The sequence below is a fragment of the Lolium perenne genome, chromosome 4 (assembly GCF_019359855.2).
Source record: "Lolium perenne isolate Kyuss_39 chromosome 4, Kyuss_2.0, whole genome shotgun sequence".
In the NCBI taxonomy this organism is placed as follows: Eukaryota; Viridiplantae; Streptophyta; class Magnoliopsida; order Poales; family Poaceae; genus Lolium; species Lolium perenne.
The window spans coordinates 274,323,578-274,340,575 of NC_067247.2; the positions used below are offsets into that span (position 1 = coordinate 274,323,578).

At 43.5% G+C, this 16,998-nt stretch overlaps 2 protein-coding genes across 2 annotated transcripts; both read left to right on the forward strand.

Moving 5' to 3' along the window:
* Nucleotides 1-1,458: 1,458 nt before the first annotated feature.
* LOC139830157 (uncharacterized) lies at nucleotides 1,459-6,042 on the forward strand. Its single transcript, XM_071818156.1, has 5 exons — nucleotides 1,459-1,854; nucleotides 2,065-2,268; nucleotides 2,325-2,592; nucleotides 4,902-5,041; nucleotides 5,839-6,042. The coding sequence occupies exons 1-5, from the start codon at nucleotides 1,459-1,461 to the stop codon at nucleotides 6,040-6,042; spliced, it is 1,212 nt and encodes a 403-aa protein (XP_071674257.1).
* Nucleotides 6,043-7,902: 1,860 nt separating this feature from the next.
* On the forward strand, nucleotides 7,903-9,895 carry LOC127295459 (uncharacterized). The gene is made up of 3 exons (XM_051325415.1): nucleotides 7,903-8,098; nucleotides 8,200-8,301; nucleotides 8,393-9,895. The coding sequence occupies exon 3, from the start codon at nucleotides 8,442-8,444 to the stop codon at nucleotides 9,501-9,503; it is 1,062 nt and encodes a 353-aa protein (XP_051181375.1). The 5' UTR covers nucleotides 7,903-8,098; nucleotides 8,200-8,301; nucleotides 8,393-8,441; the 3' UTR covers nucleotides 9,504-9,895.
* The last annotated feature ends 7,103 nt before the right edge of the window (nucleotides 9,896-16,998 follow it).

The window sequence follows — 16,998 nt, forward strand, 5'->3', positions numbered from 1 at the left end:
TTGGGCATTGCACCAGAAAAGTTGACAAAGGAGCAGCTTGAAGCTGATCCAAAAGGAACTAAAACCACATATGGTTCCAATGATAAGTAGCTCTTCCAGGATGGTTGGAGGAGTTGTGTCTCCTCTTCTTTTGGTCAGTGTGTGTGGTAATGATGCCTTGTGGGGTGAGCTTTTGGGTTATGCTTGGTGTGATGTTTATTCAGTGTGTGTGGTCTATGACAGTTATTTGCTCCTTATTGGGATTGCTGTTCCCTCAGACTACCAGCTTTTGTTCTGGTTTCATGTGACTGATATTATGTGTCAGTATTGGACCCTCTCTTTATTATTATGTGTATCATGAGTCGGTTATCTATAAGAAAATGGCGTGTTCTGTGTTGGAATGTGCGTGGTATTAATGCTGAGGGGCGACAAAGAGAGGTCAGGTCCAAAATTGATGAGAGTGAATGTGATATTATTTGTTTGCAAGAAACCAAGTGTGAATCTTTTGACTGGAAACTTATTAGGAAATTTTGTCCCAAGAGGTTTGATTCATTTGCATACTCTCCATCAGTAGGTGCCTCTGGGGGAATTTTGGTGGTTTGGAATTCTTCTGTTTTCCAAGGAGTGTTGCAACATATTGAAAGATTTGGTTTGATTGTTAATTTCACCTCTAAACATAACAATCATAATTGGACCTTGGTGTGTGTTTATGGGCCTTGTCATGGTATTGAAAGGGACAATTTTGTTTCTTGGCTCTATAACTTGCAAATACCTAGATTAGCAAACTGGCTCCTTTTGGGAGACTTTAATTTTGTCAGATCACATGAGAATAGAAATAAACCAGGGGGAGATATTAATGATATGTTTCTTTTTAATGAGATTATTGGACATTTGGGGTTACTAGAATTACCAATCAAAGGGAGATCTTATACTTGGTCCAATATGCAGAGAGATCCATTACTTGAACAACTTGACTGGTTTTTTACCAGTGTTAATTGGATATCAGATTTCCCAAATACCATGGTGCTTCCTTTGGCCAAGATTGGTTCTGATCATGTGCCTTGTGTAATTAATATTGATACTAATATCCCTAGAGCAAAAATCTTCAGATTTGATAATTACTGGGTAGATATGCCTGGTTTCAAAGATTGTGTGGCCAAGTCTTGGGGGAAAGGATCTAATAAGAGTTACAGTACTGCTGCCATTGCTGATAAATTCAAGCAGTTAAGGTTTGAGCTTAAAAAATGGCACCTTAGTTTGGCAAGATTAAAGGGACTAATTAAAAGTTGCAATGAAGTAATCCTAGCTATGGATACCTTGGAGGAGCAAAGACCTCTTTTTAGAGTGGAATTTAATTTTAGAAGTATTGTCAAGCTACATTTGTCTGATTTTTTATTAGCTGAGTGTAATTATTGGAAGAAAAGGTGTACCATTAGATGGATATAACAAGGGGAGGACAATACAAAATTCTTTCATGCCATGGCCACAGAGAGGTTTAGGAGAAACTCTATTGCTTTGCTCAAAGATGTTGATGGTACTGATGTTACTGATCATCAGTTAATGGCAGGAATGTTTTTGAAGGAGTATAAAGATAGGATGGGTCACTCTGAACCTATTTCTATGCAGTTTGAGCTGTCTAGAATTTTGCAAAGGGTTGATGGGCTTGATGATCTTACTAGGCGTTTTGAGAGCAAGGAAATGGATGATGTAATCAAGGAGATGCCTGTGGATAGAGCTACTGGGCCTGATGGATTTAATGGGCTCTTTGTTAAGAGATGTTGGTCTATTATTAAGCATGATTTTTACCAGCTGGCTGCTGATTTCCATAATGAGACTATTCAACTAAAGAATATAAATGGCTCTTATATCACTTTGGTGCCTAAAAAGCAAAGCCCAGTACATGTGAATGATTTTAGGCCAATATCCCTGACCAATGTGTGTGTCAAATTCCTGACTAAATTGGCTGCTAATAGGCTCCAAGGGAAAATTCTTTCTTGTATTCATAAAAATTAGTATGGGTTTTTGAGAGGTAGGACCATACAGGATTGTTTGGCCTGGGCTTTTGAATATTTGTTTCTTTGCCAGCAGTCCAAGAAGCCAATTATTATCCTTAAATTGGATTTTGCTAAAGCATTTGATACTATTGAGCATGAGGCAATTTTGCAAGTTATGAGGTACAAGGGGTTTAACACCAAATGGATCAATTGGGCTAAGCTCATACTGTCTACTGGTACTTCATCAATCTTGCTAAATGGCATTCCTGGGAAGCAGTTTGAATGTAGGAGAGGGGTGAGGCAAGGAGACCCAATTTCTCCATTATATTATCTCTTTGGGTCATGTTGCAGTCTGCAGTAAATGATATGGTGGTCCAAGGGACTCTATCTTTACCAATTATCACAAATGATGTGGACTTTCCAATAATCCAATATGTTGATAATACATTGCTAATCTTGCCAGCTGATAAGCTACAGTTAATTGAGCTCAAGGAAACCCTTAGGAAATTTTCTCTTTCTACTGGGTTGAGAATTAATTTTGATAAATCTCAGATGGTTCCTATTAATGTTGAGGATGATTTGCTCAAGGAGTTGGCAGATGAATTTGGCTGTCAGATAGGTCAGATGCCCTTTACTTATCTTGGACTACCCTTAGGGACTACAAGGCCAACGATTGCTGAGCTATCCCCACTAGTGTGTAGGCTTGAAAGGAAACTTACCTCAAGTTCTAGCTTTCTGTCTCAAGGAGCCAGATTACAACTAATAAATTCAGCTCTGTCCTCTATGCCATTACACTTTCTATGTACCTTACAGCTGCCACCAGGGCTCACAAATCAACTAGACAGAATCCTTAGGCAGTGCTTATGGAGGGATCAAGATGGGGTACCCAAACAGTCTTTAGCTGCCTGGGAAATGGTTTGTAAACCAAAGAAAAAGGGAGGCCTAGGAATTATTAATTTTCAGAAGCAAAATGCAGCTCTCTTAATCAAATTTCTGGATAAGTTTTATAACAAAAGGGATATCCCTTGGGTCCAATTAATATGGACTGCTCACTATCCAGGGAAACTACCACATGAGGAAAATATGGTTGGGTCTTTTTGGTGGAGGGATGTACTGAGGCAAGTTGACAACTTTAGAGGAGTGGCTCTGGTTTCACATGGAAGGGGAGATACTATTTCTTTTTGGAATGATAATTGGGATGTTGCACATTCTGCATTACCAATGTGTGTTAGGTTTCCAAGATTGCATTCATATGCCTTACAGCAAGCCATCTCTGTTTCTGCCGTATATCAGCTGGAGGATTTGCATTCTATATTTTATTTGCCTATGTCTCAGCAAGCTTATCAAGAGTTACAGAGTCTGGAGACTATAATGCAGGATAACCCTTTGTTACAGAAGAATGATGAATGGAATTACTGTTGGGGGAAAAGTTACTCTGCAAAAGGGTTTTATGATCATATTCATTCTCATATTCAGGTGCCCAATGTGTATCTGTGGCTGTGGAAGTCCTGTTGTGTAATGAAAATTAAGGTGTTTGCTTGGTTGTTGCTTTCTGACAGATTGAACACTAGGGATTTGTTACAGAGGAGGAATTGGAATGTAACTGATGACAAACACTGTGAGTTATGTTTGCTGAGGGCATATGAAGATAGAGTGCATTTATTTTTTGAATGCAACTTCAGTGCTCGGATTTGGTCTTATCTTCAGATTGATTGGCAGCCCCTGGGAGATATACAGTCAATAGTGCATCATGCAAGGAGGAGTTTTAGACAGCCTTTCTTTATGGAAGTGTTAATCATAGCATGCTGGAATATTTGGCTTGTCCGAAATGCGAAGATTTTTAGACAGGAGAGAAGCTCTTTCACTAAGTGGAAGGGTCAGTTCATTCATGACATGACTTTGCTGCAATATAGAATCAAAGCTAAGTACAAGGATGGCCTGTTGAGTTGGATTAGGTCTCTACCTTAGTGCCCTTTCCAGCTCTTTTGTTGTACTTTTTTCCTTAGTTAGTTGTACTCTTCTCTTGGACTTTGGTCCAAGTTTTTTATATTAATAAATTGCTGTGGGGCTTTTTGCCTCACAGTCCTGGGTTTCAAAAAAAAAACACATGATTCAACTCACCTGAGATATTCATTAGTTGAGAGCTATGAAGTACTTTGTTATTGTACCGACTACTTAATTTGACCTCTTTGCAGTTTTATAGAACCGGCGATAAGGTTCATGTGCTGCATAATGAGCCAACCTATCTCATTGAGTGTCTTGATCTCCACGTCAAAGAAATTTCGATTTCGGACTACCGAGGAAGGAGAAATGATGTTATTGTCTCCATGTTCTTTATGCAGAACACTAGAATGCTCAAAGTAATGAATTTTGGCGTAACAAATTATCACAACAAGATCTGGAGGGATACCCAGTTCAAGCGCCTAGACCTGAAGAACACCGCTTCTAGAGATGTTGATTTTCAGTTTGGATATTTACCATCCTTAGATAAGTTCAGCCCGGACGGTGTTCGTAGTTGATTGATACATGACTTGTCAGTGGCTGATCCCTTTGCTAGAGAGACATATGCAAGATATGGTATGCCAACTTCTGAATAGTGTTACTTTAACTCCCTATATTTTGTACTGGTCCGAACAATATACTTTACCACTAAGTTAATGTACAACATGGTCTAATATTCAAATGCTTTCGGGATGTATGTACTACTAGTGATATATATAGAAGCTAGCAACTGGTTGACAGAATCTACTACAAAAAGCCAGTAACGGATGTTCACATTCAGTTCGTCAATGCTATATCATGTATGCTTGACGAAGACGATAATAGAACCGCCGCAGAATACCGACTGAACAAAATGAACGATGAATAATGCTTCTGTTTAAATATGTTTGCCAGTAACACCCTGTTTGTCCATTTCTAATGTTGCAGCAAACCTGAAGCTGCCATTTGTAATCCCGCCACCGGTGGTGGATTATCAGCCTTACGAGTGGTTCCTCGCTCGATCTGCTGACGGCAAGCGCTTGATGATCATCCTTACAGTAAACCACATTGTGATTGCCCATGGTGAAGTACCTCCTGACATAGAAACAAGCCTATGTAACCCTAGCCCTCCCTTCTCTCTCTCTCTTTCGATGGACGCCATTATTGGACAACGGTGACTTGACCTCTCCTGCACGAGTGGTCGCGCCAGGAGGTAGCCCTAATACCTATCTATTGTGTGCACGCTCCCGAGGCCGCCCTGCCCCTTCACACTCTCTCCCTCGTCGTTGCTAACCCGATGGTCACCGCATTGATATGACCACTCTACGTTCCCGACAACACTCCTCTCTGCAGCCCTACCTGAGCCTTGGACCTTAAAGGCAACATATCGTGATCCTATCCAACACTCTAGCTCTCTCTGTAACCTTTGGTTCATCGTTTGATTCGTATCAAACACCTCGCTCCACACTCGAACGTGTCACGTCCCGACCAACTCCGCAACCTCCTTTCTTTGTTTTTGGCTGCACATGTCCCACCTCTGGCTGCCGTTCACAATAGCACCGCCTCTCCACCCAATCGCGTCCGTTCTCCACCGACCATATCTTCCGTGCTCGCTGTCCATGGTGCACCGCGCCTCCTTTCCTTTTAACTCGACCCCGAGCCCTCTCCCTCTCCAGACCAAATCAAAACCATCCCGAATCACTCCTGGCACCCAAGGTACAAGCCCTGTGGCTCTCTCCTCTCGTTTGCAGGTGGAGACCGAACGGGAGTTTCTCGTGGTGGCAGTGGCTGCCGATCGCCTCCAACCCATCCTCTCTATCCCTCTGCGTCTCCGTCCTCCTCTTCCTTTAGCTCACCTCACCCGGCTCCCATATTTTTTTTCCAGGAACAGACGTGGAGGCCGGCATCGTCGTGTTCTTCTGTGGCGCCGTCGACCCTGTCGCTGTCCATGTCGGCGTCCAGGAGCTCGGGCGCGCGTATTGGGAGGCCGAGCGGAGCTGCCTCACGCCGCCTCACCGTTCCCAACGAATTCTCCACCGTCCTCCGCGTATTCCATGCGTCACCAACGTCGCCCAAACTCCCACAGTGAGCCTCTGACCCTCCTCCATTCTCGCCATCGCGCCGCTGTTCCTTGGTCGTCACCGACGGGCACGACGACGATCGTTAGATCGCGATCTGATGGATGCATGCAGCTCGGCCGCATGCCTGGCGCCATACCGGTAGGCCCCGCACGGAGGCGCAAGCCAGCACATCTCCCGCGTGCTGCATGTCAAGATCTGGGCCGGATCCGGTTGACTCTGGGTTTCGGCCCGAATATTTTTCCCTTTTCTTTTTCTGCAGATTTCTGCCAGATTATATTATGTAGCTTTTAATCAACCAAAAACTCTGTGATGCCCCAAACCGATTGATTCAAAATTTTGGAGGCTCCTAATAAAATTCTTGACCACATAAAATTGCGTACATGTGGTTTGCTAGTTCAGATTTGTGCTGATAAATAATCCTCTAAAAGGTTGTTGTTTCTGTATTTTGTTAAGTGTGTGAATTTTGTGAGGCCTTTTTGTATGAGGTCAATTCTGTTGTTCAGTAGAAGTCAATCCCTTTATTTTGGCATGGGTCTCACATGCAGGAACTTCATGGATCTTGTTTGATTAGCAAATCAATTTTGTCCAGAGAGCTATTCTTTGATTTTTTATTTCAAAAAATAAAAAGGGTTTTGGGGAAAATCCAAGTGCTTCTGGTAGATATAATATTAGGGTATAGCAGGTCAGAGGAAATATTTTTTTTGAGCTATATTTTATTTCTGGAGATTTTATAACCAAAACAAAGTGCCTTTTCAGCATAAAATTTGTGAAAATTAATTTGTAGCTCAGAAAAATGCCAAACCAATTTTGGTGGATCCCGTTTTTCAGAACCTATCTATTGGTATACTTGTTAGTGGTTTGTTATGCTCTGGTCTCTGTGTGCCTTGAAAGTGGATTGCTTTAGTTTATGCATTATTAATATGTTTTAAAATATTTAAAAACTTATTTGTGTTTGATTCCAATGCATGTGTATTCTACATATTATTAGCTTTCAGTAGATATGCTGCCTGTATTTTTGTGACTCACAGAAAGATTTAGGCCAATTATTTGGTCCCTAAGTCATTTCTGATTTTATAAAAATCTTATCTATTGTTTTAAAATCCCAAATTTAGTGAATCCAATTTCTGTAGTTTTATAAAGTAAAGCTTTAATCTCTGTGATTTTACCAAAATTTTGTGTGCATTATTCTGGAGTGGCATGTTAATTTGATGATAGTACCTGAATTAATGGGCTGGGCTTCTCCGGAAGACATGCAACCAATTGATGTCTATTAACTGTGACGTGGAAATATACGTGACGTGGAGGTGTGATGATGTGGAGTGCTTGCATGTGCAAGAAAATCAGGTAGTGGGCTGTTCCTTTTTAGAGATAAAAGATGACCATAATCATATTGGGCAGCTTACAAAAGAGTAATAGATCAAGCTATTGCCAAAAATCCATAGTTCAGAGGTGGACTACTCCCCTTGATCATGGTGTTGATGAGAAAGAAGTTGGAGAAGGTGGAGATTCCTCCGGCGGTGGCTCCGACGGAGTTATTTGGACTTTTTTTTCATTTTTGTGTAGGCTATATACAATCGTATTTTTCCGTGAAACTTATACAACTAAGTATCAACATAATATGTACATAAAAAATTATTGTATTTTTTTAAAAGATTTTCAAATATCATTTTTCAATATTCGCGCATCCAGGTTCATCCTTCTATTTTCTAGTGAAGACTAGTATGGCAAGGATAGAAGATGAGAAAACCCAATGGCACCAAATATTTTGCCCGGCCCATTGGTAAGTGGTAACTGAAAAAACAGACCGCTCAAATATTGGGCCCATGTATGGAGATTTTAATAGAGAGCCCTGGAAGGATCCATCCACTCCGCCGCTGCATCTTCTAAAAAACTAGGGTTTGATGCGAAACAAGATCAGGTTTCTGCGCCGCCGCCGCAGCTCTCGTGCTTCCCCTAGCCGGTTTTCACATGAGTTCATGTTGCTAGCTCCAGCAAACCTCACCGTGCCCCTCGCCTGACGTTGTTTGACCATACAGTCCAACCGCAGCTCGGTTTGCTCAAAGGGTAATACATCGATTTCTCTCTTCTTTGAGCATCTTATGTAAATAATTATCGGTATAAATATCCTCCTTCCCAGCGGAACTTACGAGAATGTTTGGCTGCAGGTAGCGATCTTCAATATACTGTATTAAGCTGCAGAAGCGTAGGTAATTTAGATCCCGGCGGTTGTTACTTACATCTAGATCTTCTGACAGACGGCCGCAGGGGTACAGATCTGGTTCTCGTTTCTCCACATTTGATTTTAACAGTAAGAGACGTGGGGAGGTTGAACACTTATTATCTCTTTCGCCTTTTCAGAATCAGCTTGCCAATACCAACCGTCAGGAAAGACGAGGGGGGATTGACGATGAAACGCCAGTTTGTTAATCTGGTACTTGGTACATTCAGGAGTGGCTCCTTCGGGATGCACCGCATCAAATCGTCGAGTCTCTTCCACCCAAAGAATCAGAACCGACGGTCACTGCCACTGACATCGCTGGAAGAAGCTGAGCTGCCTAAACCTGCATGGACACTCAGTCTTTCCATCCTCAAGGAAGATGGCGGGGACCTTATGTTCATGCCCTTTGGCAGCAGCAGGGACAAGATTGTCAGCGCAGACCAGGATGGCATCGTCCTTGTTCACGACATCTGCCAGAACAGGCTCTCCAGCAAGCCCAGGCTCAAGAATGGGTGGAATGCTAACTCCATCGCCATCACCCTCGGTGATGACTTGTACCTCATCAACAGGTGCCCTCGCGTGCCTGACCGGTTTCAGCCCTATCGACCCTGCTTCCAAGCCCTCATCAATGGTGTACCTCCAGCCGATGTCCCTGGTCTTCCAGGGTGGTACTGGCACTCTCTTCCACTGCCCCCTTACGTGGAGACGTCTGGGTACGAGCATAGCTGTGCTTCCAAAATCGTCTCCTCCACCGTGGTTCGTGACAACATCTGGGTGTCTACCAGGGGTGACGACATTGGTACCTACTCCTTTGACAAGGTCAGCCATGAGTGGAGCAAAGTTGGCAGCTGGGAGCTCCCATTCTGCGGTGATGCTCAGTACGTCCCTGAGCTTGATCGCTGGCTTGGATTCTCATGTGGACGAGATGACCAGTTCTTGTGTGCTTCAGACCTCTCGGTGGCGGCTGCAGATGGGGCAGTGCCCACTGTGTGCTGCGTTTGGAAGGAAGACATTGCTACAAACCCGCAGAACTGGGAGCTGCTAAGGTCTGACCTTGTGCGTGTTGATAACGGCAGGTTCTGCATCGCCAGGCAGTTTCATGTCTACGACAACCACCCCTTTCTCGATGAGAATTTTGCTGTGTTGACGGGTGTGGAGTTGGAGCATACAGCTGAGGACGGGATCCAGGTGGTCAAGCACAAATCCATACGCTACAACTTTAATGGTAAGCTGCTCCAATTGGTATGTTAAGTGGAGTATTTGGTCGGAGGGATAGCAAATAATGAGTTTCTATGATGGGATGGATGATGTGTGGATCAACCTCATGGCATGTGTGGGACGTAGGTAGATGAATGTTTGCTCTGGAATCACTATATGGCTACACTCAGTCAGCCCCTCGGACCAAAAAGCTGAATAAGTGAGCAATTGATGCTGAGTAAGCTGATCAGAACTTCCATGATGTTTGTGTTTTGAGTTTATGCATCGTAGTGGGACTTTAGAGCTATTCGAATTTTCTTCGGCTTGTAATGTACTAATATATGTCACATCGCCGGGTGGACAATTTGCGCTCGGTGTTGGAACTTTTCGCGCCCTTTGACGGCTCTCGTTATCTCCACTTTTCGCTGGTAACGCCGGCTCGCTCACTTGTCTGTATGCTTGATGAATTGACTAACACTGTGTTTGGATGCACAGAATTAGGGCTCGGAAACTGAATTGGAATTTGCTAGGCCCAATTTTCATGTTTGGATGGCCATAGAATTAAGGCTTGGAAACTAGAACCAATTCCGAGTCCACCCTCCCGCGCGTGTTGCTCCGCCTGGAAAGATTCCAAGGGTGCGAGTTCGGAAACGCACGGAAACGAGTCCCGCATACCGCTTCGTCGCTCCCGTCGCGAGAGCCAGCGAATCTCGGCAGCGCTCGCCCGATGCGGCCTGGAGGTTACCCGGCGTCGGCCTCGTCTTCCTCACTCCTTCCCCGCCCTCCTCTCACCATCCCCGCTCTCCTCTGAGGCTCGCAACCAAAATCCATCATCCGCTTCGTGAGCCTGCCCCTAAACTTAGATGCAACCGTGTTGGAAGGGGAACAGCGGTGGTAGGGCTAACGGCGGCAGGAGCTGTCTCTCCATGAACCCCCTGGCAAACTAATCTTGGATTTTGTCCATGGGGTGTATCTTCCACCTACTCTGGGAAGCCCGATGGAGAGGCTTGGTGTTTTTTATTTCTCTACCAGGAGGATCAGATTCGATGGAGTCGTCTGGCAATGTTATATATGTATTCAATCGGACTACTTATTTGGGATAATTTTTTTGCCAAGTTTTCGATCTAGATGTTGTTCCTCTGGCAGGTTTTTTCAAGATCTGCAGAAGCACTGAACCGAAGAGAAGATGATTTTAAGAAACTGCATACAGAAATTGCACAACTTTATGTAGCTGTGTACATAAATATGTATATACATGTTATTTTTTTACATGTACACAAGTTTATATTGTCTAAGCTTAACAAATCATCCAATTCAATGATTTCTACATCCAAACAGGAAATGGAATTAGGTACCACCCTTTGATTCCAATATCAAATTCCAAGCACACCCAAACATCAGAATTCAAATTAAAGCCATTTCCTTTCTATCTTAGATTTGGAATTTCTAGCCAAATTCAATTCCAAACTCAATTCCGTGCATCCAAACACAACGTAAGTTCAAATCTGAACAATTATATTTCAATACTAGGAGGCATTGGCGTGGGCAGCACCTGTGGCCAACATCTGAGTGGTGGTGAGAGTGTTGTACGTAGACTGTTCTCTGCGTGAAGTTCGAAGATAGTTTTTTTTCTCAAAACTTCGGCAAAATTTGTGTTGTTTGACTTTAAACAATTACTAGGACAATGCCCGCACGTTGCTGCGGAAGAAAAAAAGAATTGTTGGTTTAGAAAAATTGAAATACTCATTAGCAACATATATCCAAAAGTATTCCACATGTATTTTGTTTCTTTTCTCTAGAGAAACACTCTAGTCAAGAAAGAATGAATTCTTATGTTTGAAGCTCGGAGAGTAGAATCCTACTTCTCAACACATATCAAACAAAACACAAATCAACAATTCTTGAAGGAATAGTCAATAATAAAAACCATTCTGCAGCTAGAAAAAATTCATTGAAAATAAAATCAGCATAGAAGAAGAAATATACAGAAATATACCCAAGAGACTCGGTATTTTTTATTGCAAACAGCCGGTTCCGGCCGACCGAAAAAAATGCTCACATGCATTGCCCCTTCTGCATGTCCAAGCTCTCTAACACCTGCAACTGAGGATAGCTTGGGGATTCTGTGTACTTCAGTAGCAAAGCCAGAACCTTGGTAGTAGTTGGAGACAGGAGTGCTCCGCCGGAAATTCGGTCTCAACAATGATCGATGCTCTTAGCGGGGTCAACCGATTTCCAGCCAATTCCCAGTACGGCAGAGGCGCCCAAGCTGCGATCCTGTTGTTGATCGACATAGATGGCGACATCCCCCACGACATCCTGCTGTTGAAGAACACACAACGCCTCTCGTAGCCAAAATAAGAAGGGGAAGAAGATGACTCCGCGGAGGACGGCCATCTGCCGGCTCCTCCATGTCATACTCTTGGCCATGGCGCCGCCCTTCCGTGGTTTCGACCTGAGGACACTCGCAGAAGCCAAGGTGCCCCTGACCCCGCGGCTCCCAAGACGCGTCGGCTTGCCGTCAGTCAGCTACTTCTGCTCTGCACACCAATGTACGCCGACGAAACCCGACAAGAAAGGAATCAATCGCGCCTGGCCAACCCTCTAATCAATTGATATCCATGGCGTGCAGGCAGCTCCGGCTCGCACGAAATGCGATCTCGCTCACCCTGCGCTGTCGACTTCTCTCGGCACCGGTAGTTTGACGGCGTGTTGTAGTTGTAGCAGGCTATGGCGAACCGCCGACTGCATGTCATCGACCTCGTCGAGCATGCCGACACATCGGAGAAGCGACGGAATCTCCATAGATTGGCTCGGAGGTGTAGCTAAACTTGGGGGCATCGTGTGGTTATTTATTTGAGGACACGATCGACGGGTTGTAGTTGGACTTCGAGGCGGCGTAGAACTCTCCGGAGAAAGAGATCGACACAAACCAACCTAAAGGGAGAGCGAGGCTGCGTTAGTTATGCACTACGTCGCTGGATCGAGAGGCTGCGTTAGTTATGCACTACGTCGCTGGATCGAACGTGTGCAGGTTCGATAGACCAGGACTGTACCGAGATCAACAGGGACTCCTGCCTTTGGCGTGGTTCCGTCCGGTGTGGGAACTGGGGAGACGCACGAGCGAACGCATCTAGGCTACCAGTATGACGGATCAAGCCAACGGACGAAACCAAACAGAGCGAACCACGGAAACACTTCTCCATTTATTATTAGATACTAGTTGAATGCCCGTGCTCTGCTACGGCTCAATTTTATTTTCTCTCGTAATATATTAGAAAAATGTATGTGAAAATCTACATGTATAAAAAATAATCACATGGTATTACAGAAACAATAATATTCTACTTTTTTTAGGGTCCAAACTACAGATTTTTACATAAGTACATTGGTCTATAGTTTTCACCACTGTAGTTGAGATGTGGCTGCAATTAGTCTCCTTTCGTGGCACTCCACTGCAAGCTCTGCGCTATCATGAAAATATCGTGACATTTACTCCTAAACCTTCAGCGAGAAGCTCCTGAGCTGTCATGCGCAACATTACATTGGTATGTGCTAGCCTGTTTGAACATCTAAGGGGTTAACTGAATTTTTACATACTGCATCTAAGCGACCACACTCCTAAACCAATTGAGTATGTGAGAAACCAATTCCCTTGTTCCATCTTTTCTTGGCACAACCAAAGTCTTCTAAATGGGTAGCCTAGTTGCATATGAAAGCAACACATAAACTATGAAGCGCTTGGATAACAACGGTGCATAGTGAATCGGCGCCAGTTTGGAGAAGAAAAAGGCATGTTTGCCATGTGCATTCAGTCAACAAGGGAACCTTCAGCAAACTCTAACAATGTATGTGTCATCTGGTAGCAAACAAAGCATTGGCAGGATCTACCCGGGAAATATAATTGCATTGCTGATAGGAAGTCTTGAACAAGATAGAGACCATCAGACAAGGTTTCCAAAGCAGCACAAACTATGGCCGGAAAATGGAACTGAAATCATTGCAATGGGAGTAAAAACTATCATCATCTATGTATGTCGAAGAAATCTGCAGAAGAATGAGACCAGCCCTGATCAGTTCTGGTTTTTTGACACTTCGTGTGGACGAGCAGATTGAAGAGGCACACCTTGGAATGTGTTTGTTGGAATAGTGACAGCATGAAAACTCGATATTAGCAAAGTCGGTGTGTTCTACTTCTGTAAAGTATTATGCAAGTGAAGGGAGGATATTTACTTTGAACTAAAGCAGAACCAGCCATTCTCGGACATCTTGAACTTGTCCCTCACCTTCTGAAGCTCCAGGTTCATCTTCTCTTTGCTTGACACGTCGTTCATTCTGGGAATACGGAAACAACAGGCACTATTAATCAGGCAATCACACCGTCAGACCAGAGACAGAAAAAAGGGAGTAATCCTCCCACACCACCAAAAGATAAGAAAACAAAGGACCGTCTCACCCTCTGTAGCAACTCCTCTGGTGGATGATTCCTGTAGTCAGTTCTTGTAGTCCCAACTCCCAAAGTCCCAACAATGTGGCACCGCTGCCGTCGCCGCTGCCGCATCAGCGTGATGGCGTCGACGCGAGCTCGTGTCGCCGTAGTTGACGATGATAGGATACGAGGTGGCGTAGGAGTGGGCTGTTCTCAACCCAGGAGTGAGGAAGGGATCGGTCATCGGTGGCTGGCCGGATGGTGAAGGAAGAGAACTGCGGCCCTGGAAGCAGTGTGTGGGGCATGCCGCATGCGGGAGGGGACGAGCAGAGACGTCGCATGCGGTAGCTTCGCGGCGATGTTGTTATCTAACTGAAGCACGGCGATGTAGGGCGGGCCTCAGTGCCTCACGCAGGAAAATGTTCGGTCGTGCGAGACTCCAGAGCAGTGAGACGGACTTCACCGGCACATCCACCTTCGGGCTGCTGCTATGTGCCCGCCGCCGGGCCGCTGACGGGAGGCCGAGGGACGCGCAGTTGATGCAGATTTGGTGTGTAGGGTTGGCTCGGGAGAGGGAGAGATTTCTCCAGATGGAACGGTTTTGTTCTAAAAAAAAAGATGGAATGGTTTGCAGCGATGATTTAGGAGAGGTGGGGGTCATTAGCCGTGCTGGAGCGGAGGCAAACAATTTTTTCCAGCGCTAGACGGAGAGGGGGAGCGACGTACCATGGGACACCACCTCTAGCCCTTTAATATAGTAGAGATAGATATGTCTTATATCATGAAACGCAGGGAGTAGTTAACATTGTAACAACGATGTACTCCCTCCATCCCAAAATATAAGGCGTCTAAGGATTGGTCAAAAGTCAAACATTACAAACTTTGACTAAATATTTAGAAAAATATATTTACATCTACAATATCGAATGGACATATTAAGAAAATATACTTGATGAAGAATCTATTGATGTTGGTTTAGTATTGTAAATATTTATATTTTTGTGTATAAACTTGGTCAAACTTAAAAAATGTTGACTTTTGACTAATCCTTAGGCGCCTTATATTTTGGGACGGAGGGAGTAGTTCTATTACGTACGCACAACGCATTAAGGGTCACCAATTTGTCACAACTAACTCTAATTTAGAAAATATTGTCTATAGAATGTTGTTTATTGACGAGGATGAGAGGAAAATCCCTTTGCCGCAGGCCGATTTGTTCAGTGTTCGCAGGAGGCCGTGGTCGCGCTCCAAGGAGGAGGTGGATGAGCAGCTGAGGATACTTGGTTTTCACCAGCAGCACGACTCCGAGGACGCCGAGTCCTCTGACGGGTATACTGTCACGTATCCTGGTGCGTCCTCCAGCTTGTACCAAGGACAGGATCCTCCTTCATCATATTACGGAGGCGCCACCTCATGGGCACCGTGGGGTTGATCTCCACTTAGGCCAAAAGCCTAAGTTTGGGGGGAGGTACATCGATATCTCACTCATTTACATATCATGTCTTGTCGGTACTTTGTATATCCATGTTTCGATTTTCTTTTTTTTCGTTTTGTTGCTTGTTGTTTATTTCTATTTTCCAAAACACGAAAAGACCAAAAATATTTATGTTGTTTCTCTCTATTTATTTATTTAGTATTTAGTATTAGTTTGCTTAGTTTTGAATTCGGGTTGCTATTCAAATATCCAAAAAGATTTTGCTTTGTTTGCTTGTTTTCTTTTGTTCTTGTTTCCAATTTGAAAACACCAAACATAATTGTTTTTCTTCTTCGGTTTTGTAAAGTTTATTATGGAGTTCAACGGTCTCCGGTGGTTGGAGAGTGGTTTTCATTTCATATTATTCAAGCCACACAAGTGAAAGGCAATAATGACGATCTACGACAACTCGACTATGGTGAGAGGCTGGTATGAACTCTATTTGTTTTCATTTTTGTACATATACTCATCCATGTGAGCGTCCTTAGTTGGTTCATGTGAGGTATATGTCATTTAAGTAAAGTCTAGTAGTTAATGATCTCTCATGTTTAGCTCCAATTTATTAATAATGAGTAGCATGTCATAAATATTTGCTTGCATTGTTTTATTCATACATAGGTATGACATTGTGGTATCCTCCTCTGAATAATTCATTTGAATTGACTTGGCACATGCTCACGCATGCATATGAATGAAAAACAAAAAGTCAATTAAGCCTCGATGATGTACTTTGCTTCAGAGTTCTTGTATCACTTTTATGCCTCCGTTAATTTTATTTTGTCGCAAGCATGATTATGACGGTTATTGCTCTCTTGATTGTCGCTTCCTAGTCTATTGCTAGCCTTCACTTGTACTGAGCGGGAATGCTGCTCGTGCTTCCAAATCCTTGAAAACCAAGTTATTCCAAAGTGTCCACCATAAATACCTATGCATGGTATTTCAAACCATTCTAAGTAAATTTTCATGTGCTACCTTTAAAACCTTCAAAGTACTTCTCAATTTGTGTCAATGTTTTATAGCTCATGAGGAAATATGTGGTGTTTTATCTTTCAATCTTGTCAGTCAGACTTTCACCAATGGACTAGTGGCATATACATCCGCTTATCCAATAATTTTGCAAAAAGAGCTGGCAACGGGGTGCCTAGCCCCAATTAATTACAACTTTCATAAATAATTCTCTTCACATGTTTGCCCTGATTTATCAGTAAGCAACTTAATTTGCAAATAGACACTCCTCCATGGTATGTGAATGTTGGAAGGCACCCGAGGATTCCGTTAGCCATGGCTTGTGTACGCAAAGGGTGGGAGGAGTGTCATCCATAATGAAACTAAAATACATGTGTAAACAAAAGAGAAGATGGATGATCTACCTTGCTGGTAGAGATAACGTCCTTCATGGGAGCCGCTCTTGAAAGTCTGGTTGACAAGGTAGTTAGAGTGCCCACTACCATTCGTTGACAACAACAAACACCTCTCAAAACAATTTTACTTCTATTTAAAAATGAAAAGCTCTAGCACATGTTAATCCCTGCTTCCCTCTGCGAAGGGTCAATCTTTTACTTTTATGTTGAGTCACCATCCTTTCTTTGAGCACCTTCTTGAGAGCATAATTGTCATTCTTAGTCTAATATGTTTGTCCCAGAATA

Coding starts and splice junctions, on each gene's coding strand:
- LOC139830157 (XM_071818156.1), top strand. CDS start 1,459: ATGGCCACAGAGAGGTTTAGGAGAAACTCTATTGCTTTGCTCAAAGAT. Junction 1,855..2,064: donor ATGGCTCTTATATCACTTTG/GTGCCTAAAAAG, acceptor TTTCTTTGCCAG/CAGTCCAAGAAGCCAATTAT. Junction 5,042..5,838: donor TTGTGATTGCCCATGGTGAA/GTACCTCCTGAC, acceptor TTTTTTTTCCAG/GAACAGACGTGGAGGCCGGC.
- LOC127295459 (XM_051325415.1), top strand. CDS start 8,442: ATGAAACGCCAGTTTGTTAATCTGGTACTTGGTACATTCAGGAGTGGC.